This window comes from Myotis daubentonii, chromosome 6 (assembly GCF_963259705.1).
Source record: "Myotis daubentonii chromosome 6, mMyoDau2.1, whole genome shotgun sequence".
In the NCBI taxonomy this organism is placed as follows: domain Eukaryota; kingdom Metazoa; phylum Chordata; class Mammalia; order Chiroptera; family Vespertilionidae; genus Myotis; species Myotis daubentonii.
In genome coordinates, this window is record NC_081845.1 from 95772243 (window position 1) to 95798451 (window position 26209).

Genomic DNA, 26209 nt, shown 5'->3' on the forward strand with positions numbered 1-26209 from the left:
TGATGGAGCCGCGCCGCCCGGCTCCCCGCGCTGTTCCCCGCTGTCGGGACGGGCTTCTGGGTAACCGGCCCCGGTGGCTCCCGAGCCACTTCCGTTCCAGGAACTTCACCTTTCGACCGCTGCTTCCCCCAAAGCCAGTTGCTTCTTGGTCACGTTGCCAGCGAGTGAATGCGGAACCAGGCCCGTTTCCTCCTGGCGCTCGGTTTTGGGTTGACTCTCAGGTGGGTGGATAGGATGGTGGGACGCAGGCCCGGTGTTTGTGCGCTGGCTGCCAACAGGGCGAGGGGAAGGGAGACACGCCCCCCCAGCCCCCCAACACACACACACACCTGCCCTGTGGGAGGCAAGGCCCGGGATGTGGGGCGTTTGCAGTGTTCTGAGGATGCACGGTCTGATGGGCTGCAGGGGCCGCCGGTGGCCGTCCACGTGGCTCGTGGGCCACGTCAGTGTTCTTAGAGCCCAGTTAACCCAGACTCACCAGAAATAATAAAACGATTGTTTTTGTGTTAAGCCACAAAGTTTAGGGTGGTTTGCTACACAGCAATAGAGAACTGAAACATATATTGCATATTTTTGTGTGTAACTAGCATCTTCCCTCAATATTATTTCTATCAGTTTTGTCCATGTTGTTGTATTATCAGCCGTTGGTTAAAATGCATTGCTAATATAGCATTCAATCGTATGAACATTCTACACGTTAGTGATCCACTTACTGCTGAGGAATTATTTTGTTAAACCATTCAACAGGTTTGGACACTATGACATTACACCCTAAATAGTTTGCCGGGTGTGTTTTAAGAGCAGGGAGATTTCTATATAACCTCCTATATAACCGCGATACCACAATCACCCCTACAGTACGTAAAATTGATTCAATATGATAAAATATATACATCATATTCCTATTTTCCTGACTGTCCCAATAATGCCTAATTGTACGTGTTTGTTCTTTTAAGCTGCTAAATTTTGGTGTCATTTGTTGCACAGCAACCGCGAACTAAAGCTCTGGGTCTGCTTCTTCCACGAAGGTGTTTGGGGGACGTGGTGGTTCACAGTTCTCTGTCTCTCTTCACATGTCCCCATTTCATATCTCAGCCTCCAAATCAGGGGTGGACAAACTTTTTGACTCGAGGGCCACAATGGGTTCTTAAACTGGACCGGAGGGCCGGAACAAAAGCATGGATGGAGTGTTTGTGTGAACTAATATAAATTCAAAGTAAACATCATTACATAAAAGGGTATGGTTCTTTTTTTTTTTTTTTTTTTTAGTTTTATTCATTTCAAGCGGGCCGGATTCGGTCCGCAGGCCGTAGTTTGCCCATGGCTGCAGGCCTCACCTTAGCCTAAGAGGTTAATATTTCTACAACTTCGCAACCTTTATCATCAGACCCAAGGCGTGGCCCTCAGCTGTATCTGCTGGGTTACAGGAGGAAAGGTGTCCTTTAAGATCGCTATCAGGGCTTTTGAAAAGTTTTCTTTCTTATCTCGAGTTTGGATGGGAAGCTTTGGCTTTAGTCGTTCTCTTTGGATGCTCTCTAGCGCCATCTGTGCAGCCAGCCTGTGGAGGCAGAGGCAGAAACCTCAGCAGACTCACCCCTTCTGGTCTGGCCCCAATCCTAAGCTAAAACCTGGTAGCATGTGGCCTTGGACATGAGGCCAGTCCGGCGGCAGTGACGGTTCAGCTGTCCGCACTGGTTAGTGCGGAGTCCGCGTCCTTCCTCAGCACCCTGTCACGGCTGTCTTGTTTCACCTTGAGCCGGGGGCTGCCTGGTTTTGGGTCAGCTTGGCACTGGATACTTCACTGTTGCTGTGAAGGTCTTTTTCAGATGAGATTAACTTTTAAATCACTAGATTTGAGTAAAGCGGCTTACCCTCTGCAATGTGGGCGGGCCTAAAGAGAAATAGGACGAGGTGCCGAGGAAGAGGAGGAGGAGGAGGAGGTCCGGCCTCTAGACTGCCTTCCCACGCCACTGCAGCGTCAGCTCCTCCCTGGGCTCCAGCCTGCCCTGCAGATCTGGACTTGCCAGCCCCGCACCGCATAGCCAAGTCCTTAAAGGGAGCTCTTTATATGTACACTAGAGGCCCAGTGCACGGAGGGGGGATTCCCTCAGCCCAGCCTGCACTCACTCCTATCGGGGACCCCTGGGGGATGTCCAGCGGTCAGACACCCCTCTCACAATCTGGGACCACTGGCTTCTAACCACTCACCTGCCTGCCTGCCTGATTGCCCCTAACCTCTCTGCCTGCCTGCCTGCTTGCCCCTAACTGCCCTCCCCCGCCGGTTTGATCTGCCCCCAACTGACCTCCTAGTTGGCCAATTTGGTTCTGACTAGTCAGTTTCTATGCCAGTGAGCATCAAAAGCTCCACCTTCTAGGCAGCCATTGGCTCCTCACAGTTGACCCAGGTTTGGTTCTGATTGGCCCATTTCTATGTCAGTCAGCGTCAAAAGCTTCACCTCCTAAGCAGCCATTGGCTCCTTACATTCACCAAATTTGGTTCTGATTGGTCAGTTTCTATGCCAGTCAGCATCTCTGGGCCTATCAGTGGGGACTGATCAGAAAGGCAGGGCTGATCAGCAGCCCTGATGGAGGCCTGGAGAAAAAGAGAGGCAAGTTCTGATCAACGGCAGCCACAGAGGCTAGGGATCAGACCCTGCCTCTCTCTCTCCACAGGCCTCTCTCCGGGCTTGATCTGCAGCCCCCTAGGCAGTCGGTGCTGGGTTGGGGTGTCCCCAGCAGCCCCAGTCAGTGCTGGGTAACCAGGCAACCCAGCACTGACTTCCAGTCTGATCAGCCTTTATGATTTTGGCTCTTTATTATATAGAGTCTATTGCTCCTGTTTCTCTGAGAATCTTGACTAATGCACTTCCTACAAAAGGTTATTTCCCAGAGAAACTCAGTCTCTTCCATGCCAACACAGGTTAGAAATAAATTGAATCTCCACACTTCATCTCTGGGTCTCTGAGAGCGTGTGCTCTGTGTTACATGTCATTACATTACACATAGAACTCTGTCATAAACATTGTTGGGTAAAGTTGAATATTGTTGAAACAATTTCCAGTGCTTCCGAATAGGCCCACTGGAGTTAAAACATTTTTATTCTTACAATGTATGCCTGTAAGGAGGACCAAAGATAATTCGCATATTCTAGTTTGTTTTATTAAATGGAACATGTTAACTAGATTCTAAAAGATTTAGAATAAAAATTATACATATGCATTGGAGAGAGGGCTGCAAATGTAGGGAAAATCCAATATTCTTAAATCCTGCCCTTTAAACCCTGATCTTCAGTTGAATATTTTATATCCTGTTTACTTATTGGATGGGAAAAATATGGAATTACCTATTATTTGTCATAAAAAATAGAAGCAATTGCTCTTGGAGCTATGATTTCCTTTGCCTCATTGACTTTCTAAACATTTTAGGTGCAAGTGATAGAATTAATTATATTCTTTAGTTCATGGCACATGGTCATCATTGGCCCATACAAAAATCTCCTGTGTTTGTTATTATTTATTCATTTTTATCCCAATTTTCCACCCCCAGTTCCCTCACTAAATGCAACGGTCTAATGTGTTTTGTATTTATCCTTTTGCTATACGGATTCTTACAAAATATGTGTTGTTCTGTGTGTATTTATTTTTTGTTTAAAGTGAGTGGTTTTGTACCAAATTATTCATTCTGTTACTTGTACTTTCCCTCTAACCTGTGTTTTAAAGACCCACCCATGTTACTGGGTGTGTATTTAATGTACTTCTTTTATTAACCTTTTTGCAGTCCTGGGGTGAGCACTCCATTTCCCACCCTCCCTCCGGTCTACACAAAGTTTGCCCCTCTCCCTGCCACCCCAATACGAACAGAGGCTGTGCTTGTGCAAGTCTCCTTGGAGCCTGAGGGAGGTAGAAGGGGTGTCCCACGGTGGGACTGGTGGGCCATGGCGCTGCATGGATTAGTATCACAGAACTCTCCCCAGAAGGTGGCCCCGTTGGGTTTCACTAGCAGAGTGGGGGCTCCTTACTCCTCTTTCTCACCATTTGGCATCATCTAACTCCCTGATGCTTCTAGCCTAATAGGAACAAAGCAATGTGTGAATTGGTCTTCCTGTGATTATTGTTGAACTTGATGATCTCTTCAAGTGCTCATTGCCTTTTTTTGTTTCCTCTTTTGCAAAGTCCATGCCTGTCCTTTGTGCATTTTTCTCTAGGGGTTGCTGCCTTTGTTACTGATTTGCAGTTCACTGTATATTCTGGATATTATCCTGGTTGGTTTTAGACAATGCAAACATCGTCTCCCATTCTGTTACTTGTCTATAAGAGTTGTCCATAGTCTTTGTTCTAAAAAAAGTCTTTAATTTTGATGCACTGAAATAAGGTTTCCTGTTACGGTTTTGGGGGATTTATATAAAGAAGTCCTTCCCTGTCCCTGATCCCAAAGGTAATTTTTATGTTTTATTCTATTACAGGTCAAGTTTCCCACTTCTCTTTTGGGGCTTCAACTCACCTGCTATTGTACCCGGCGTTAGGCCAGAATCCAGCTTTGCATTTCTTTACACAGTGAGCCATTATTTTATAACTAGAGGCCCAATGCACGAAAATTCGTGCAAGAGTAGGCCTTCCTTCCCCCGGCTGCCGGCACTGGCTCCCCTCCGGCACCTGGGACCCAGGCTGGCTTCCCTCCGGCCCCGTCTTCATTAAGAAGGACATCCAGAAGACGTCTGTTCTAATTAGCATATTACCCTTTTACTATTACAGATAACATCTATTAAACAATCCAGAATTTCCCAATAAACTTATGGTACCAATTGTATTGGAATATATATATATATATATATATATATATATATATATATATATATATATATATATATATACTAGGGGCCCGGTGCATGAAATTCGTGCACTGGGTGTGTGTGTGGGGGGGGTGTCCCTCAGCCCAGCCTGCCCCCTCTCACATACTGGGAGCCCTCAGGCATTGACCCCCATCACCCTCCAATCGCAGGATCGGCCCCTTGCCCAGGCCTGATGCCTCTGACAGAGGTGTGAGGCCTGGGCAGGGGACCCCCAGACCCCTCCGATTGCTGGCTCTGCCCCTTGCCCAGGCTGATGCCTCGGCCAGAGGCGTAGACCCCCATCACCCTCTGATCGCCTGATCAGCCCCTTGCCCAGGCCTGACGCCTCTGCCAGAGGTGTCAGGCTTGGACAGGGGACCCCCATCTCCCCCCGATCACTGGCTCTGGCCCCCGCCCAGGCCTGAGGCCTCTGGCCCAGGAATCATGCCTGGGCAGGGGACCCCCATCTCCCTCTGATCGCTTGCTCCACCCCCCGCCCAAGCCTGATGCCTCTGACCCAGGCTTCAGGCCTGGGCAAGGGGACCATCATATTCCCCTAATCCCCGGCTCCGCCCCCCATCCAAGCCTGATGCCTCGGCCAGAGGAGTTGACCCTCATCACCCTCCGATCACCAATCACCGGATCAGCCCCTTGACCAGGCCTGAGGCCTCCGGCAGAGGTGTCAGGCCTGGGCAGGGGACTCCCAGCTCCCCGCGATCACCTGCTCTGCCCCTGCCCAGGCCTAACACCTCTGGCCGAGGCATTAGGCCTGGGCAGGGGACTCCCAGGTCCCCGCGGTTGCAGTCTCTGCCCCTGCCCAGGCCTAACGCCTCTGGCCAAGGCATTAGGCCTGGGCAGGGGACTCCCAGCTCCCCGTGATCTCCTGCTCTGCCCCTGCCCAGGCCTAACGCCTCTGGCCAAGGCATTAGGCCTGGGCAGGGGACCCCCAGCTCCCTGTGGTTGCAGGCTCCACCCCTACCCAGGCCTAACGCCTCTGGCTGAGGTGTCCGGCCCGGGCAGCGGGGACCCACAGCGGCAGCAGCGCCGTGATCTCCTGGGACTGCCAGCTTCGACCATGCCCAGCTCCCATCACTGGCTCCACCCCTACTTCCTGCTATCACTGGCCAGGTCGGCAAAGGCGCCTGATTCTCCAATCATGGCTGGGGGGCAGGGCAAAGGCGGCCCCAGGGCCGCCTTTGCCCTGCCCCCTAGCTCTTAGCTCCCCCCGGGTTTCCGATCACTGTCAGTGGCAGGGGGCTTCTTCCTGCTTTCCCTTTCACCTCCCTGCATTGTGCCTACATATGCAAATTAACCGCCATCTTTGTTGGCAGTTAACTGCCATCTTAGTTGGCAGTTAATTTGCATATAGCCCTGATTAGCCAATGAAAAGGGTAGCGTCGTACGCCAATTACCATTTTTCTCTTTTATTAGTGTAGATTGCCCATTGCACGAAGAAATTCGTGCAATAGGCCTTCCTTCCTCTGGCTGCCGGCACTGGTTTTCCTCTGGCACCTGGGACCCAGGCCTTTGCTCCTGATGCAGCAGAGAAGCCAAGCCTGGAGGCTTCTCTGCTCTGGCCACAGCGGAGAAGCCAAGCCTCTTCAGTCTTCAGTCTTCAGTCTTCACTCCGTGCCTGTATATGCAAATTAACCCATCATCTTTGTTGGGTTAATTTGCATACTCACTCTGATTGGCTGGTGGGTGTAGTGGAGTGACAACAAATTTGCATGTATCTCTTTTATATATATATGTATATAGATATATATAGATATATGTATATAGATATATATAGATAGATAGATATAGATTTGTCAGCTCTCTATTTCCAGCCTCATTTTGGATTTCCTTTCTGTTGTCAATGTATTATTCTTTTTAAAAACTATTGGGTTTATAGTATGCTTTTAAAATAATCATAGTTCCATAGAATGTCTTAATGTTTAAGACAAGTCTCCCTTTATATTGCTTTTACTTAAAGGTTTGCTTAGCTGTTTGATGACTTTAGTATTATCATATATCCTTTGAGGTATAGTTATAGATTTCCTTTTAAAGGTCAAATGGGGTTTCAATTGGGATTACACTCAATTGAAAGATTAATTTTTGGAGAAATTGATATCTTTATGATTATTATGTCATCCAAGAATGCAAAATGACTTTCTATTATTTCAAATTATATTCGGTAACTTTTTTAGAGTTTTAATTTTTTTCTATAATTCTTTGTGTTGCTGTTGTTAATCCTCACCCTAGGACATTTTCCCCACTGATTTTTAGACAGAGTAGAAGGGAGGGGGAGAGACAGAGAGAGAGAAATATCGATGTGAGAGAGAAATATCGATTGCATGTGCCCTGGGCCAGGGCTGGGGATCAAGCCTACAACCAAGGTACATGCCCTTGTCTGTAATCAAACCTAGGACTCTTCAGTCCCCAGTGCTCCAACCATAGGGCATTTTCTATGAATTCTTAACTGAGTCAGCAAATACTTTAGTAGTTTTCCAGCTATTGTAAATTATTTCTAATTTTTATTGTATTTCTTATTGGTTATTCTGGTGTAGAGAAATGCTATTGATTTTTGTAAGTTGTTCTTATGGCTAAAAACCTTGGTTAATTTTTTTTGTTATTTTGATGGTTTACTGCTTCTGTTGTTTTTTATTTTGAAGTAGATGATCATACAATCTTCAAGTAACAATAGTTTTATTCATTCTTATTTCTCTTTCTTTCCTTATGCATTAGGTTGAACTCTGTGCTATGTTTAACTAGTGATTACAGTGAGCATTCTTGTTTTGGGCACCTAAGATGTTTCCATCATGTATACTGCTTGTCATAGGTCTTTTGAATAACAACCTTTACCAAGAGAAGAAACTTTTATTTGATTCCTGGTTCCTTAACTCTTTTCCACAAATCATAAATGGATATGTAACTTTATAAAATGTCTTCATTAATTAATTGAGAAAAGCAGATTATTTTTCTGCTTTAGTCTATGAATATGGTGAATCATAGTAATATATTTTATTACACTGAAGTATCCTTGCATTCTAAGGACTTTTCACTTGATCTTGATATATTATTATTATTATTATTATTATTATTATTATTATTATTACTGTTGAATTCAGTTTATAAATAATTATTTATTCTTCCCACCTATGTTCAAAGTGAAATGGCCTATTTTCTTTCCTTGACTTTTCCATACCGCAACTTGGAATCAAGATTGTACTAGCCTGACAACATTAGCTGAGCAGCTTTTAATCTTTTTTCTATCTTCTGATAGAAAACAACAACAACATAACATAGGAGTTGCGTATTACTTGAATGTTTGATGTTTCTCACCTATGAAACCATCTGGGCATTTTTAAAAAGCCTTACCTTAGGACATTTTCATTGGTTTTTATTTTTTAGAGAGGGAGGGAGGGGGCGGGAGGCAAAGGAGAGGAAGAGGGAGGGGAAGAGAGAGAGAGAGAGAGATGGACATGAGAGAGAAACATTGATCAGTTGGCTTCCGCACATGCCCCGTATCGGCCTGGGGATTGAGCCGAAACCTAGGTAGTGTCGTGTCTGGGAATGGAACCTTTCAGTGTACGGGATGATGCTCCAACCAACTGAGTCACACTGGCCAGGGGGGGCATTTTAAAAAAATATATTTTTATTAGAGGCTTTTGGCAACATTTTCTATTTCTATAATATTTATTGGCATAGTCAAATTTTGTATTTCTTCTTGCTAATTTTTGTAGCTTAAATTTTTCTAGGAATTTATCTCATAGAAGTTTTCAACTTTATTAGCATATACTTGTTCATAAAACCATTATGTTTCATATCTGTTATAGCTATAGCTATTCCGTCCTTTTCATTCTGTATTTTGTTTATTCACTCCTTTCACCCCTTTATTCATGATCAGTGTGGTTTTAAGTCTGAATATCTCAAATATTTTTTTAAGAAGCAGCTTTGGGTTTTGTAAATCTTTACTACATAGTTTTGTTTTCTAGTAAATTGCTTTCTACTCTTATGTTTATAATTTCCTTCTTATTTCTTTAGGTTCGTTCAATTGCTCTTTATCTAGATTTATTAGGAGAAGTTTTAGGTTATATATTTTTAAGTTTTTTGTTCTAATACATGTATTTGAAGCTATATAATTTTTTCTGAGTACTGTTTTAACTGTGTTTAACTAATACTTTGGAATTTCCTGGTGTTTTCTCTATGTCATAGTGCATGTTCTATTTCAGTAAATGTTCTGTGACTTGAATTTTTTTTCATTTTTTATGGCTTTTCGTTTCTTAGCGGATCTTGTACCTAATTTCATTTCCTTCTTTGCTTTCACTGCCCTGTAGCTCAGCCAGTTGGTTCCTCCTGATAAATGCGCCCGGTAGACCGGCTCTCCGGGGAGAGCTCTGCCTGGGAGCAGCGCTGGCTTCTGGGGCATAAATGCTTCCGCCATGGCCAGTGTCCGGCGGCCACCGGTTAACAGCTGCCTTTCAAAGTCCCCGTCCTCACAGTCTGCTCCTGTAGCCAGTGTAAGGCAGTCCGCTTTTCTTAACACATTGCGGACGGATCACGAGAAGTCTCGTTCATGTTATACAGTGTTTTACAAAGTATCATACTTTAAAAAGATATTAGCTTGTAAGAACATGTAATACATAACTTCAAATGCAATGGGTATTTAATTTTAAAGCGTGCCTTTAACATTTATGCAAAACGTCTTTTGTACGTGTTCAATAGAAACTTATCTGGCCACTGGGTAAAGCTAGCAATAAAACCACTGGTCCGCAGTGTGTTGAGATATTCATGTTGTATGTTAGCCTTACCCCTCGGCTTCACTTAGTTTTTTTTAGGTAATTCTACTTTTATGAATAACATTAACTTCTTTATAGCCCATTAGTCCATCGACCCTCCCCTCCTGGTGTCTGCCTTTTGTGCAGTACCACGCTGACTCCCCTATTCATGGTCCCTTTCGCTTCACTTATTTCTAAACTTTATTTCCTCTTTGTTCAATTTCTTCTTCTTTCTTCGTTGTAAATTGAGTCTGTCCCTGGGAGCTGCTCTAAGCCCTTTTAGGAATAAGGGGCACAAGGACATAATTGCTGGCCAATAAAGAACAGGAGAGCTTTCTCATTTTAAGAGGTTAAATCTCTGCTGTGCCGTTTCAGGTTTCGGGCGAGCCGCAGGCCATGGGGCTCAGCCTGCACTGGGGTGCCCGGAGGCTCATATCTAGAATGAGGGAGTCCCCCTCTCCGGTTCTCAGTTCCCTACTCTCCCCCACCCGCAGGGTCTCTTTCCTCGGTTCCTCTGGCCAGAGCATGGGTGTCTCGTGGTCTGCTCTGCAGCTCTCACCGAGGCCTAACTTCAGGGCAAAGCTGCGAGAGGAAAGGAAAGCCAACTGACAGCACCCGGGAGGCTGCCTCCAAGCGATGAGTCCTCTCTCGTTCAGTCCTGTAGTGCTAGCTTTCTGTCTCCTCCCCAGTTCCTAGTGGTGATCAGCAGGCGAGGTAGGCCTTCAGCTATTATTTTAAACTTTGAAATAAATGCCTTGGCTGGGAAGGACTCCAGCTCTAGTGGACGTAGATCCTCCCCCAAGGGCGTAGGGCTGCTTGTAGGGTACTTTGAATTTGTATGCTTAGTCTTAGTCCAGAAAGCAAAGCAGACAGAAGCTTCCAGAGGGGCCTACTAGGGCTTCTGTGAATAGAGCGCTTCACTGCTCACTTGGCATTGAATGTCAAGCTGTGAACCACCGTGGCAGTCACTCAGCACCTTCATTTGGCAGAAGAGGAAAGAGGGCTCCCAGCGGGGACTAACGGGTCCTGGCACTCGGGAAGCGCATGGCAAAGGCCACTCGGGGACCAGAACGCGGCTTATTGAACACAGTTACTCAGGCTTCTGGTAGCAGGTTCTGAGTGGCAACTAACGAATGTGGCTAGTTATCGCGGAGTTAAGGAGGAGATGCTACATGAAGCCAGAGGGAATGGAAAGCTTGATGTAGCGGTAGAGGAAGGGCATATGGTAAAACTTCATCCCAGATTTCAGCGTTTGAACTTGCTGTGATTTTGGTCAAGTGACTACTCTTTCCAAACCACCATCTGTCCTTGAACAAAAGTGGTACCAGTACCTATCGTGAAGCTGAGAAAGAAGACGCCTGCTAAGTAGGGCTCCTGGTGGCTAACTAGACTCCTGAGGACGATGAGAACAAAGAAAAGCGAACAGATGATATCCCTGTTTGGGACCAAGAATTCCTCAAAGTTGACCAAGGAACACCATTTGAACTTATTCTGGCTGCAAACTATGTAGGCATCAAAGGTTTGCTTGATGTTACAGCAAGACTGTTGCCAATGTGATCAGGGGGAAACCCTGAAGAGATTTGCAAGCCCTTCAATATCGAAAACGCCTTCACTGAAGAAGAGGAAGCCAAGGTGCGCAGAGCACCAGTGGTGCGAAGGGAAGTGAAACGTGTGCCTGGCACTAACACTGTAAGGACTGTTCCAAGTACCAGTTGCCCTGCTCTGTTTATAGTTGTTAATATCAGGCAAACAGTAGACAAATGCAGCAGCAAATCCAGTGCATTAGCAGAATATTTTCCTCATTGCATGTGTGGTTCGGGTACAGATTCCAAACCGATGGCTGAGTTTCTTCCAGTGTGAATAAAAGTATCCTTTTTCTTTGCTCTGAATAAAACTAAATTGTGGGTTCTAACACACACACACACACACACCCCAAAAAGTAACGCCTAGCAGCCATGTCTAAACAGGGCCTCTCACACAAACTGCACTTCAGGGAGAAGCCGGCACTGAACTGCCTGCCTGCACTGTGTTTCTGCCATCTGAGCTTCTCTTATAAAGGAGTTTCTGGGATCCTATTTCAACAAATAGGACTGAGGCTTTCCCCATCCAATTGGAGCTGTGCAGCTATGACCAATGAGAGTGGCTCTACTATGACCAATTAGGACAGTGCCTTTTGGACGAATCAAATTTTGAGGATTTGGAGTCCTCATTTGCATAGGAACAGACCAATCGGGGGCCAGGCGCCAAGACTTCTGTCCATGTAAGCCAGCTCCCCTTTCCACTGAAGACTGAGTTTCCCCAGAGAATTCTGGTGCAGAGTGGAGCAGAGTGGAGCAGAGCTGGGTCGGCCCGGGCTGGGCTGAGCTTGGATGAGCTGCGCGGCCTCACTGAAGGGGGGCCTGGCCCCAGGGCAGCCTCACAGCCGTGCTGTGTCACAATTGAGTTGTTCCACAGCCGCTGTACCATTGAGCTGCTGGCCTGAAAGTTTCCTTCTTCACCTCACTCCAAATTGGGACTTCCTGTTGGCCTTGAATTGGCACCAATGGCCATTGGTTGACACTATACAGGTTTTTTTGTTTGGGTTCTAAGAGATAAAGTTTATAAGCATGTAGCGAATGCCTCATTTAATACATATAGCACCTTTTTTTGGTTATTTTTTGAAATTCACAAATGCCCCCTTTGAAATGCTGTGTTTTTGTTTTTTTTTTTAACTTAAGCATTCATCATGTATTGACCTTTAGAGTAAATGAATGCATTATGAAAGAAGTCTTTTACAGGTGAGTTTGCTGGTGCTCTTAGGAAACCCTCATGTGTGCCACTGTCTTATCTGCCTATCAGTCTTAGCCAGCGATTTTCAACATTTTTTACCTCACAGCACACACAAACTAACTACTAAAATCCCAAGGCACACCAAGAGATATATTACATTTTTCCATTCTGACCAAAAAAAAAAAGTAGGTATACTTTGATTCATTCACCCTGGACGGCTATTATTGTGTTGGCTGCTGTCATTTTTTTATTTGACAATCTAAGGAAACGAGGTCAGTGCCTCCGATTAAATAGTCAGGTATTGTATGTTTTAAAGGTTCTTTTGGCACATGGTTGTGCCACCTCACACCTGTTGAAAATTGCTGGTCTTTCCCCTAAAGATATTGAAGTATTAGTGACATTTCTGTCTTCCTCACTTTCTGAAGTTATGCCCTCACTTTGGAGGAATTGTTTCCTTCTTTTTTTTATTTAATTAATGAAATGAAGAAGAAAAAGGCAAGTCTTGTCCCTGTATTTTCCTGTGTACCTCAACTTCCACCCTCGTCCCTGGGGCGTCAGGATGGATTTTGTATCTAACATTTAAAAATCACCCGGGCATGAAGACCTGTCACGTGTGGGGCTCTTTCTAGTACACCCCTCCCTCCTCCTCCGGGGAAACAGGTGTTAGACCTCGGGGCTAAAGAATGGAAAGGGGACGCTGACTCCCGGGAGGGAAGAGGGGAGGAGCCCCTCCCCTAAGCTCAGCACCCCCTTCCCATGGACCATGCCGGGCCTGATTTCAGAAAGTTTATTACAAAATAAGGAGGGATGTGTGAGGAAGATTCACTCGTCATAGAATTTCGGCAGCTCATTGCCCAAGATCACACGATGGTCCACGCCGGCAGCTGTGATGGTGACCAGGTAGATGACACCCCCACTAGAGCCGTCCCTGTTCATGGCCAGAGTGATAGCTGCAGAGGGTTCGAGTGGGAGAGAGGGGAAGAGAAAGGCTTACCTTCAAAAATCATTTCCTTCCCTTCCACCCACAAGCCTACGACCACCTTCCAACTCCAGGCCCATCTCCTAGAGAGGCAGATTAGTGGCGTGCTAACAACCAACTTGAAAGTAAAAAAACAAACATGCCTTTTACAGGGAACACCTCCTAACGTCCATGGTCTTAATACTCCTACCACGATTCATGTCAAGTTGTAAATAGCTTAGCAGCAGCTCCCAAACCCTTGACTGTTTACGAGTGGGCTCTCGTGAGCTAGCCCGAGCCAGCTCCAGCTCACCACTGGTTCTCAGTGTGCTCTTCTCAGAACAGTCCTGGCTCAGGCCTTTTGCCCTGAAGCCCCATCTAGTTCAGCATTTGTCCTGCCCCCTTTCACTCTCAAAGTGTCCCAGTTTGGCTATTAAATTAAATGGCCACCCACGTCCTCCGCTTCCTGTTGCCCTACTCTACACCCTTCCCAGGTAAGAAGCCCTCCCGCGCCTTGCCCTTGGCCACTTACCCTCCGTGGTGAAGCGCCTGCACTCCTCAGGGGACATGCCGCGCTTATACGCTGCGTCCACATAACCGTAGATGTAGGTGCTGCCAGAGCCACCGATGGCAAAGGGCTGTCGAGTCAGCATTCCTCCCAGGGTTCCGTACACCTGCGGGGGCGGGGGGGGGGGGCGCCCTCAAGTCAGACCAAAGAAGCATCAATTCTCTTTTCGCCACCAGACAAGCAGGTGGCCTCCAGGCTCTGCAGTGAAGGCCCGGCATCTCCGACCCCCGTTCGAGGAGACTGCCCTGTGCTTTCAGAGGCGGTGTCTTGGGAACTCACTGCTAGAAGGACAGACCACCAGCTTCCTCTCCAGGGGACTGGGGGACCCCAAGGGAGGAGTGCATTGGGAGTGACTCACCTGGCCCCCTTCACGTTGGTCCCAGCCGGCTACCATGAGGTGAGCAGACAGTTCCTCCCGGTATTTGTAGCTAATATTTCTCACCACGTTTGCAGCAGCCAGAACGAGGGGAGGTTCTTCCAGTTCCATCCTGAAGGAAACGTTAGGAAGGGGGTCCATACAATCTCCTGAAGTTCCACCCTCGTGCGCCATCACCACCGTCCCTGCCAAGTGCCTCCTGAAACCCAGAGCTGCCAGAGGGCAAACTCCAGCTCCCCTCCCGGCAGCAGGAGCCCGAGTCTCACACCTCCATCGCCCCTCCTTTGCTCTCATCTGCCACTCCCCAGTGACACAACCTGCCCCTGTGGGTGAAAGCAGATAAGCCTCACTTCTGCCAATGACCTCGGTTCCCATAGGGTGACGGGTCCATGGGCCACCTCATCATCTTCTTCCTCAGTACTTACATTAGGATAGGGACTTACAGTCCTCAAACTGCCTTCACAGGTATAATTTGATTCTCAAAATAACCCTACAGGCGCGGAAACCAGTGTGGAGAGACCCAGGCCGGGTGAAAGCTGGAGCAGGGCACTCCCGGGGGCTCGGGGGCTGAAGTGTGAGGACCAAAGCGTCATACCCATGGAGCTCCAGCTGGTAGGCAGCCATGTCGGCCACGGCCTGGGCGTCGGCAGCCGAGCCGGAGAGAGCGCAGTAGATGCGCTGGTGTAAGGGCGACAGCTTGTCAAACACCCGGTTCACCACAGCCTGCCTGCGGGGAAGGAGGCAGCAGTCAGCAGCGGCAGAGTGGCAGGAACTTTTGAGGTTAATCATCCAGTGTTTCTCAGATTCATTTGATGAGAGAACAGCTCATGAAATTTAATGCTTGGATTAAAGCAGGAAGCAAGAATAATCTCAACTAAATGAAACACTGCAAGTAATCAAAATCACACTTATTTCAGGCTTAGATTTTATAATAAAACTAGAGTCCCGGTGCATGAAATTCATGCACTGGTGGGGAGGGTCCCTCAGCCCGGCCTAAGCCCTCTCTCAGTCCAGGGGCCCTCAGCAGTCCGACATCCTTAGCGCTGCCGTGGAGGTGGGAGAGGCTCCCGCCACTGCCCCTGCGCTCGCGAGCTGTGAGCCCGGCTCAGGGCTTCTGGCTGAGCCGTTCTCCCCCTGTGGGAGCACACTGAAATCAGGGGGCAGCTCCTGCATTGAGTGTCTGCCCTCTAGTGGTCAGTGCATGTCATAGTGACCAGTCATTCTGCCATTCAGTTGATTTGCATATTAGCCTTTTATTATATAGGATAAAAAGAGTAAGCTAAGAATGATGTTACTTTTATCAATTCTTTGTTTGCTATTAACCATCTTGAGGAAGTTATGTGTTCTATGGAACATAACATAATGTGGATCTAACCCCATAGGTTCATTTTGCATCTGAGGGAACTGGCCAGGAGGGAGAAAGACAAAATTAGTCCAACACGTGATAGGTGAGAACCAAGATACCTGTTTTTCAGACCCATCTTTTCTCTCATCTCTATCCCTGTCCCCTTCTCAGACCCTGCTCCTTCCAGGGACAGGCTGGAGCATTCAGGCCCCATGAATTCAGAGACCCAAGTACCACTCAATATCTTATCATAGCACCTTTCTGAGAGGCTAACTCCATTTCTCCAAAGCTCAGTTCAGCAGGCTTTTCACGAGTGGGTAAGAAACATGTGTATTTGGGGCCATTCGCTTCCTTCCAAAGCTTATACCTTCACGGGTACTTACCCTGCGGACACCCGGGAGTCAGAACCCACCACCACGCCCCCATCAAACTCTACCGCCATGATGGTTGTCTGCAGAGAGAGAGGAGGGAATGTCAGAGCAGGAGGAGCCTTGATCCCCTCTTGTCAGAGGGGAGGAAACATCCCCAGAGAGGGAGGGGACTGGCTCAGGGTCACCCAGGAATTCAGGCCGGAGCCCACTCCATCCTTCCATTGTCTCTCCTGGCTGCACGGGAACACCACAGCGGGGCCGTGGGACCGCACAGGCGGTGCAGGCACCACAGCGTAAGCCCCAACCTTCCGTGTGGGGTTCTTTTCACTGTGAAGAGAGAGGTGGGTGCAAAGCTCCTACTAAGGCAGAAGTTTGGCTCAAGTGAATTGCAGTCTCCATCACATGTGCTTGTGCGCAGGTGCGAGAGGCCTGACAGAGCAAGCTGCCATGATCTTGGGAAACAAGCTCATGTCTTTTTGGGCCCAGAATCCTCCACTCAACACTTCCTTCATCAGAAGCGAGCTCTCACTCCTGGAAACCTGAGGCGGGGGGGGGGGGGGGGGGATGGTCAGCAGGGCCACGTTTCAAGGAAGGAGGAAAGCAGCAAGGAACACGAGGTGGGTGAGAAAAGACTTCATTCAGGGATTTCTGAGCAGGAGGTACAGAGAGCAGCATCTCAGGAGTCGGGGGGGGGGGGCGAGATCTGCACAGAGAGAGGATCTGATTGGAGCGTGAACTGACTTCCAGCTCAAGAAAAGAAATGAAGGAAGCATGAAGGAGAGTAAAGCTACCCGTTTTCTACTGCTGAGTTTGAAAAGGCCTTAAAGATCCCTGGTTCAAGTGAGAAACTGAGTCATGGAACAGGCGAGTGACTTGCCCAAGGTCACACAATGAGTGGCAGACCCGGGACTAAAACCCAGGCCTAACGGCCGCCCCCTGTTTGGCTTCTGCTTCCTGCTTTCTGCGCCTGGTCCAGCAGCGAGTTGGGGGTTTCTAACCTAGAAGTGGTTTCCCTGCTCTCTCTCACCGCGCTGGCCCCGGGGACCTGCCCTGGCCCATTCCTCCATGAAGAGGGCCAGGGCCCAGGGGCAGCCACACCTGGAGTGGCAGCCACTCCTCCTCCGAAGGAGCGTGCCCGCAAGCCGCGAGTGGTGGAGCTGTCTGGGATCAGAAGCCAGGCAGTCTTGGGCTGCCCCCCACCCCCACCCCCGGGCAAAGTCCCCCAGCACGTGCGTGGGAGTGGGAGCCGAGGGGAGCTGCGCAGCCCCGGGCCAAGCGGGAGCCCTCCCGGGGAAGGCTGGGGAAGGGCCCCCCCGGGCCCCGGGGACCTTGCTATCAGCGCTGGGGCCGTGATTAGCCAGGTGCCAGTCCATCCATGTCTGAGTGATGCGCTGGCCCTTCTCAATCAGTGCTTATTCCCGCTCCCAAACGCTGCCACGTTTCACCCAGGGCGCATTCCCTTAACCCTCTGCACCTTCTCCGACCCCTTTCCTTGATTTAACCAGCCCCCTCTCTAGTCCAGAGTGAAAGCGAAAGCGCTTTAGAGCAGCTTCCCCTTGACGCTTCCAGCTAAGAGCCAAAGCACCCCCTTCTCCACCAGCCTCGCGGGCGCAGTCCCTTCACGGGCCCCTATGATCCCCCTCGGAATAGAAACGCTGCGTGTTCACTGCGGGGACTGGGGCACTGGGGACTACGCGCTGCCTTCGCACCCAGGTTGGTCCCCGCTTCACTCCTTGGTGCTTCCAGCTCCCCAGGCGCCCACCCCCCACACCCTTCTGCTAACCCCACGCCCAGACTCATTACCCCAGTGAGCACTTCTCCGGCCCGGGGTAGGTCCCCGGCAGGTGGTCTGGCCCGCAGCATCGCTGCTCCGCGCTGCTCGCCGCCTGGGGCACGGAATTCCGACTCAGGACCGCGCGCAGCGCGCAGCCGGCAGCCCCGCCCCTTCGCCACGCCCGCCAGGGGGCGCCCGTGTCCGCTCGGCGAGGCTGCGCACCCTGGCGCTAACCTGCGTGGGGCAGATCTGCCCGGAGACAGGTGACCAAAGAGCCCGCCCCGAGCCAGGGGCGGGGAAGTCTCCACAAATGGGTCCCGCAGGGGGGGCAAGGGAAGGCGAAGGGGCCGGTGTGCGTGATGGAGAAGGTGGAGCACGACGGCTGCTCCCCACAACCTCAGATCTGATTCCCATGTCCTCTCCCAAACAGTGTGGGCGCGCTCGTGGGAAGTGGGCGGATCCAGGGAGCCGCCGCGCTTTCGTTTTCTCTTTCCCCTAAATGGCTCGCTTCTAGTCAGGAGCGGTCAGGCTCGGCGAGTTCCGGGACTTTCCAGGAGCCTTGCCCCGCCCCGCCCGCCCCGTCCGCCCTTCCACCCTCCGCAGCCCGGTGTCCCCGCGCTCGGGCGCAGACCGGGACCGCACCGGAGCCTCTGCCCAGCCGGGATGGCGGAGAGTCCCAGGCCCGGGCGCTGCGCCCGCGCGCCGACGGCCGGCTCAGGGGGCCCCGCTCCCCGCGGGAGCCTCCGCCTGGCGTGGCTGGGGACCGCGCTGCTGCTGCTCGCCGACTGGGCGCTGCTGCGGCCGGCGCTGCCCGCGGTGTCGTCCCGGCTGGTGCCCGCGGCGCTGCCGCTGCTCCGGGTCTGGGTGGGGGGCCTGATCCGCTGGGCTGGGCTGTGGCTCGGGGCCCGGGGGGTCCTCTGGGCAACAGTTGGCACCAAGTGTGACAGCGGCGCCCTGGGAGGCCTGGCTGCTTTGGAGCCGCTGGCGGCGGCGCTGGGCTTGGCTCTGCCGGGACTTGCCTTGTTCCGAGAGCTGGTCTCGTGGGGAGCCCCCCGCGACGCGGACAGCTCGAGGCTGCTGTACTGGGGGGGTCGCCTCGACGCCTTCGCCCTTAGCTACGTAGCGGCTCTGCTCGCAGCCGCCCTGTGGCTGAAGCTGTGGAGCCTTGGGGTGCGCGGAGGTCCCGGGGGTTCTGCAGACGCGGTCCGTCGGCTCCTGGGCTGCCTGGGCGCAGAGGTCCGCCGCCTGCCGCTCGTTCTGGGCCTGTTGATCCTCTCCTGTCTCGGTAAGGGGCTCGGGGAAGAGGGGCTGACGCTAGGGGACTGGGCAGGAGTCCAGAGGCATGGTGGTCGGTTAGTGAGTTCCGGGGAATGGGGATCAGGGGAAGGCGACCCAGCTCGGGTCTTGAGGAGACCACCCCGGACTGGGTGGGAGTCCGGAGTCAGGACAGGAGTGGCCTCCAGGCACTGCCCCCCTCCCCGCGCCCGCGGCATCTTACTCCATCACCTCTAGGCTGCCTCCCAATTCAACTCCCAAGAGCCCTGTGGGACCGCAGGGCTGAGTTCCAGGGCAGTTCTGCGCGGCCCTGCAGGGTGTTGGCGGGGCGGAGCGGGCTGCCCGGCTTAGACTAGATACTTGTGACCCACGCCTCTCGCTTTTCCCCAGGTGAGATGGCCATTCCATTCTTCACCGGCCGCCTCACCGACTGGATCCTACAAGACGGAACGGCCACTGCCTTCACTCGGAACATCGCGCTCATGTCCATCCTCACCATAGCCAGGTCTGCGGCCCCGGTGGAAGGCTGAGGGGGGGGGGGGTGCTGAAAAGGAGGGATTGGCACTTGGGGTGCCCTCTGAAGGGCACTTCTGCAGGGACCTCCTCTCGGCCCCCTGAGCACACCCTCCTCTCTCTAGTGCAATGCTGGAGTTCATGGGCGACGGCATCTACAACAGCACCATGGGCCGCGTGCACAGCCGCCTGCAGGGCCAGGTGCTCCGGGCTGTCCTGCGCCAGGAAACAGAGTTTTTCCAACAGAACCAAACAGGTTTCTCCTGAAACTCCTTCATTATTCATCCACCTGCTGAGTATCCCCCTCGCCCCCTTTACTTATAACCTCGGTCCTCTCTCACACAGACATGGGCATTTCGTATTCTTGGTGTACCCCCAGAGCTAAATATTGCACTCACCTTCAGAAAAACCTAGTTTTCCACCCCAGGTTTTAACATAAATTTATCCCCACCTGTGTATTTAGAGAGAATTGCAAACCTGGAAATTGTGAGATCACAGAGTCCAAGCGTCTCATTTTACAGAGAAGGAAAGTGAGGCCTAGGCCCTACACGCTGACACACGCATGGTCACATGTAGAGAGTGATGAACGTGGGGACAGAACCCATCTCCTGATTTCCAGTCCAGTGCTTGGCAGAAACCTAACGGGGTGCAGGAACCAGAATCCTTAGCATGAAGGGGAAACGAAGTTTCTTTCCTGCTAGTAACAACAGGAGGCTCAGTATGGAGCGCGGAAGAGTGAACCAGAGGCCCCTGTGGTCTCACTCAGTTCGCATGCTGGAAGCCATCGACATCACAGTCTCCTGGACCGCTCTCAGCAGGACCCTGCCTTTTTCTCCAGCTCTGTTACACGCCCAGCATAGGCTGTCCTGCCCATGTGTGCGGCATGGGGTATACAAGAACGTTAAGGAACAGAAGTCTGCCAGAGAAGCGCCAGTTTACATGGGTGTCAATTTATTGTAGTTAAAATGAAGGCTTTTGTCCAGACTTTGCTGCTCTAACACCTTCTCCCTGGATTGAGATCCCAGCACTTCCCTATGTCCCTCCCCTCATTTCCCCAGCATCCTTAGAACACCACGTTGACACCCCTCCCTCTGGCACCCAGGCCGCTGCTAGTCCCTCCCATCCCTCTGAGACCCTCACTCCACTTTCTCTTCCCCAACCTCCGCAGGTGCCATCACATCCCGGGTAACAGAGGACACGGCCACCCTGAGTGAGTCCGTGAGCGAGCAGCTGAGCCTGTTGCTGTGGTACCTGGTGCGGGGGCTGTGTCTCTTGGGGCTCATGCTCTGGGGGTCACCGTCCCTCACCCTGGTCACCCTGGTCACCCTGCCTCTGCTTTTCCTCCTGCCTAAGAAGCTGGGAAAATGGCACCAGGTATGCCCAGGGAGTTGCCTCAAGCTACACAGATGCTCATCTCCTACCTTGGTGGACTCAGTTTCTCTCGGCTTTCTTCCTGGTACCTCCATGGTTCTCCATCTTCATGGACTGCCTGCCCTGTAGTCCGTGTTCCCAGACTCAGTGGGAGTGCTGATCTTCACCTTCTCTGTATCTTCTCTTCTAACTCCTGCCCACAATCTGTCCTTAAGGTTATGATCACCAATCTCAAGACTATGATCCCCTGCCACCCTCCCAAGTCATTTTCTTCTCTGGATCTCTTTCCAGAGGGTAGAGCTGTGTCCCTTTCTCTTCTCCCCTGTCCCTCTGCCTCTTCTCACCTTTAATCTCCAACCAGGTTACTTAGGCACAAGTATCCCTATGGTTTGCCAACCCTGTGTGACATCTCTTGTCGATGTCTCCACAGGTGCTGGCAGCAAAGGTGCAGGAGTCTCTGGCAAAGTCCAGCCAGGTGGCCATTGAGGTTTTGTCAGCCATGCCTACAGTCCGGAGCTTTGCCAATGAGGAGGGTGAGGCCCAGAAGTTCAGGCAGAAACAGCAGGAAATGAATATACTCAACCGGAAGGAGGCCGTGGCCTATGCAGTCGACCTCTGGACTTCCAGTGTGAGCACCTGGAGATGAATGCCCATTCCCTTGTCCCCGAGGTGCCTTGGCTCCATCCTCTTCCCCTGGACCCTGCTCCATACTCCTCCTCATTGTCCTGGACAATGCTTGGCTCAGTGTTCTCATCCTCTCAATCTGAGGCTCAGCCACCCTACTCAGTGCTCCCTCTGTTTAGGCTAGATGGCGTCCTTTCACTGCGGCACACAAACCTCCCCAATCCAATCCTTTTAGGAAGATGCCCTGTCTTCCGGTCCCAGGACCTTCCCTCACTTCTCAGGGCATGTGTAGTGAGCCCGCCTCATGCTGGGACTGTGTGGGTGTGCTAGTGAGAGTCATGAGAGTGCAGAAACCAAGTATGGGGGCAGGGCCTCTATGATGTACTTGGAAGAGAACTAGACCAGCAATCACAAGTTCCTGGCTTGGTGATGCCATTTACTAGCTCTGTGACCATGGCCTAGTAACGCTCCTTCTCTGACATGGTTTCCTCATGTTGAAAAGTGGGAGTGATATAACCTTGTTTGTAGGGCTCTTGATATGAATGTTAGATTACTTCACATTCATGAAAGCCTTTTGTGAAGAGCAAAATGCTCCCCAACAAGGTGATAATGGTGATGTGATGTGATGACCTCCGCATGTGTCATTGAGTAAGACTCCATGGGTCTCGTGGTTCATTCTTTCTACTTATTGAGCCTCCTGCTGTTACAAAGGGACTTTATATCTCCTCAATGCTAAGGATTCTGGTTCTTTGCACCCTGTTAGATTTCTACCACGATTCCTTTTCTCTGTGGTCTCTCCACAGATCTCGGGGATGCTGCTGAAGGTGGGAATCCTATACACCGGCGGGAAGCTGGTGACAAGTGGGGCTGTGAGCAGCGGGAACCTTGTCATGTTTGTTCTCTACCAGATCCAGTTCACCACAGCTGTTCAGGTGAGTTCCTGCCAGTTTCACTCCCCCTTCCCCCATCCTGTCACCATCCCTGTCATTTTCCTTCCATTCTTTACCTTTCTCACATCACATGACCTGGCAAGCAGATTAGGCGCCCCTCCCCGACTCACTATCCATACCTCCCTTCCAGGTACTGCTCTCCACCTACCCCAGGGTGCAGAAGGCTGTGGGCTCCTCAGAGAAAATATTTGAGTACCTGGATCGGATCCCTTGCTGCCCAGCCAGTGGTGTGTTGACTCCTTCGGACTTGGAGGGCCTTGTTCAGTTCCAAGATGTCTCCTTCGCCTACCCCAACCGTCCAGATGCCCCAGTGCTGCAGGTGCACCTCCCAGCCCACCACGTGCTCCCCACTCTTCCACCCTAACTTTCTCCTCATTCAGCCTGCTTAACCCCAGGCATAGGCAGATCCTTCCTGACCCCCAAAAGGCAAGATGCGCATCATCTGCCCCGAACTGAAGAACCAGTTTGGGTTTCCAAGGAGAGTGGGCCAGGGGCTCTCAGGGAGGAAGCTCTCACGTCCGAAGGAACTGCTGAAGGAAGATCTTGCCCCCAGCCTCCCACTTTTCCTCTTTTTCCCTTTGTGATTTTGAATGTGATTTTCTTTTTTGTTTTCTCCTGGCGTGTGATATCAAGTGTGTGGCATAGTGGTGCTGAGGCTTTGTCCTGTCTTTGCCTCATCTTCCAGCTCTCCTCCTCTGGGAGTTATATCCCTAGGGACAGAAGTCTGTGCAGTGGGAGGGTAGGGTGACTATATTTCCCTGTTTTCCTAATTTCTTCCCTGAGATGAGATGTGACAGTAACAATGTTAGGGCGACAGTCTCAAGGTTAGGGCCCCGGCGGCCTCTTATTGTGTGATTGATTCTCTGGCCTCCAGGGGCTGACGTTCACCCTGTGTCCTGGTGAGGTGACGGCGCTGGTGGGGCCCAACGGCTCTGGGAAGAGCACCGTGGCAGCCCTGCTGCAGAACCTGTACCAGCCCACGGCAGGGACGCTGCTGCTGGACCGGAAGCCCCTCCCCCAGTATGAACACTGCTACCTGCACAGACAGGTGAGCAAGAAGGTGGTCGGGGGAGGTGGGGAGCACCAGGTAAGAATATTCTCACTGAGCGTCACTGAGCTCTGGGAAAGAAGGGTCAGGGGATGATGGGAGACCCTGTGTGGAGATGGGGGTGTGGTCAGAAGAGAGGGCGTGTAATTTTGCAGTATGATATCAGTGCAGAATTTGAGTCTTTAATATCTATAGGACTGTTCCTTGTTCCATGACTCTTCCCCGTATTTTGTCCCAGGTGGCCGCAGTGGGACAAGAGCCACAGTTATTTGGAAGAAGTTTCCGAGAAAATATTGCCTATGGCCTGACCCAGAAGCCAACCCTGGAGGAGGTCACAGCTGCGGCAGTGGCGTCCGGAGCCCACAGCTTCATCTCTGAACTCCCTCAGGGCTACGACACAGGTGGTGTATCCACGAGGGTCACCCCAGGGGCCCCAATAGCCTTGCCTGTATTTGTCAGTTCTTCCCACTGACAGCAGTTTGAGGTTTTAAGGTCTGGCTCCTATGGCTCCTTCATCCTCGCATCCTCAGCGCTCCTTCACCTTCCCAGAACCGTCCCTGTCCATCTGTGCCCATCATTCCCTGCTCCATGACTCTGTCGTATTTTGTCCTGGGAGGCTGTAGTCCTTGGTGTGTGTGTGTGTGCATGTGTGTGCACATGGGTCCACATGTGGTTATCCAGCTGTCACCTTGGCTCCTGTCTCTGCAGAGGTAGGCGAGGCTGGGGGCCAGCTATCAGGGGGTCAGCGGCAGGCAGTGGCCTTGGCTCGAGCACTGATCCGGAAACCACGTGTACTCATCCTGGACGATGCTACCAGCGCCCTGGATGCAAACAGCCAATTACGGGTGAGACTGCCATCTTAATGCCTGTATCCCACCGATCTCCCTTCCTTCACTCCTCCTATGTTACTTATACTAACATCATAATTATCCAAACCGATCCTTGCAATTCTCAGCTCCTACTAGCTTCTCCCTAAGATGCCCAGAACCAGTTACATCCTCTGAAGCCAGACATAAGGAAAAGACTACCCTAATATCAATATCAATGTTAATTGAGTTTATACTATGGCCGGCCTGTTGCTAGACCCTTTGCATGCACTGTCTTACTCCTTTATTCACTGTGAATGCTAGTGAGCTGGCCGTTGTGAGCCTCTCTGCAGGTCATGAAATGGAGGCTCAGAGGTCGAATAGCCTGCTCAGTGTCATTCATCTGTTCAGCAGCAGAGACTGGACCCAAATTCAAGTCAATCTGACTTGAATTCTCATGTATTTACCATGAAGTTGTACTTCTTTAAAACAGAATATAAAGATCCCCAGTCCAGAGGGAGAGAGACTATTGAATACCCTTAGCTCTTTTCTTACTGGCTTCACCATAGGACTCTGGCTTTTATTCCACTGTGGCTCCTGCACAGAAATGGTCCTGAACTGATCAAAGGTTTTAGAGAGAAGCACGCAGGTGGCCGCGGTGCTGGCGAGGTCTGTGGGCTCTGGGAACACCGGGCCTCCCTGAGCCCTGACAGTCCCTGTGGTTCCCCAGGTGGAGCAGCTCCTGTATGAGAGCCCCGAGCGATGCTCCCGCTCTGTGCTTCTCATCACCCAGCGTCTCAGCTCCGTGGAGCAGGCTGACCACATCCTCTTTCTGGAAGGAGGCACCATCTGCGAGGCGGGAACCCACCAGCAGCTCCTGGAGAAGAGGGGACGCTACTGGGCCATGGTGCAGGCTCCTGGCGGGTCGGGTGATCCGGAATGAAAGACTTCTCATGGCCTCCCCCTTTCCTGCTGGCCATGGGGGAGAATTTGGGAGCAAGGATCTTACAGAGCTGCAGAGTAGACAGGAGCGACTCCCTAAAATACAGCCCCTACGTGATACTTGAAATTCTGCCATGCGTGATAGCCTCTCTCCAAGCTCTTGAGAAATGCAGATTTCCTGGAAGAAAACCTGGTTTATAACTGTGCTGTAACTGGGTTTACAGCCGGGGTCTGTGTGGCTCACACTGAAAATGAGGATAAATATTTAGAATCTACATAAAGGAAAGATCAGCTACTTCCCAACACAGCAAAGACATATATACGTGACCCATAAATACCCTGTGGATTGCTTGATATTTATAATAAAATCGGTGTTTTGTACTGCGTTTCCTCTCGTTTCCTCGCATCAAATGGCTCTCCGACTTCTGCAGCGCGCTTTTCGGGAGCCGGTGACTTCTCTCCTACAGCATCCCCGTGTTTCACAGCCACATCGAGCATTCTGTCCCCTAAGTGTTCTCCCTCTGGTTGCCCCGCGACCTCCCCCCCCCCAATACCCGGCCCATACCCCCCCCCCCCCCAAGGATGGACCAGAGTGGGAAGCGCGCTCCGAGGCACTAGCCGCCGCTCTGGAAGCCGGGGCCTCTCTGAGGTGGGAGACGGAGGGCGAGCGGCTGCAGGATGCGCCAGGGCGCGAGCGGAGGAGTTCACACTTCACCTCGCCGCCCAGCCCCGGTCCTGTAGGGCTCCGCCGGCGCCCAAGTGGCACTTGGCCTGGGAAATCTCAGCGTAGCGGCCGGGGTTGGCTGGTGAATCTCTGCCAATCAGAGAGGGAGATGCACGTAACGTCAACAGTGGCTGGGCAGATTAGGCCAACACAGGTTGCAAAGAGAGGCGGGGTTTAGGGGAGTTTAACTCAGCATTGCCCCGTCAA

At 51.2% G+C, this 26209-nt stretch overlaps 2 protein-coding genes across 2 annotated transcripts; one reads left to right on the plus strand and one right to left on the minus strand.

Moving 5' to 3' along the window:
* Nucleotides 1–13129: 13129 nt before the first annotated feature.
* On the minus strand, nt 13130–17934 carry PSMB9 (proteasome 20S subunit beta 9). Its single transcript, XM_059702040.1, has 6 exons — nt 17779–17934; nt 15988–16055; nt 14855–14986; nt 14242–14371; nt 13848–13989; nt 13130–13307 (listed from the first exon to the last, which is right to left on the minus strand). The coding sequence occupies exons 1-6, from the start codon at nt 17836–17838 to the stop codon at nt 13180–13182; spliced, it is 660 nt and encodes a 219-aa protein (XP_059558023.1). The 5' UTR covers nt 17839–17934; the 3' UTR covers nt 13130–13179.
* A 339-nt stretch (nt 17935–18273) lies between these two features.
* TAP1 (transporter 1, ATP binding cassette subfamily B member) lies at nt 18274–25664 on the plus strand. The gene is made up of 11 exons (XM_059702039.1): nt 18274–19034; nt 19415–19529; nt 19663–19793; nt 20706–20911; nt 21339–21536; nt 22336–22464; nt 22613–22801; nt 23357–23530; nt 23769–23931; nt 24239–24375; nt 25067–25664. The coding sequence occupies exons 1-11, from the start codon at nt 18413–18415 to the stop codon at nt 25277–25279; spliced, it is 2277 nt and encodes a 758-aa protein (XP_059558022.1). The 5' UTR covers nt 18274–18412; the 3' UTR covers nt 25280–25664.
* The last annotated feature ends 545 nt before the right edge of the window (nt 25665–26209 follow it).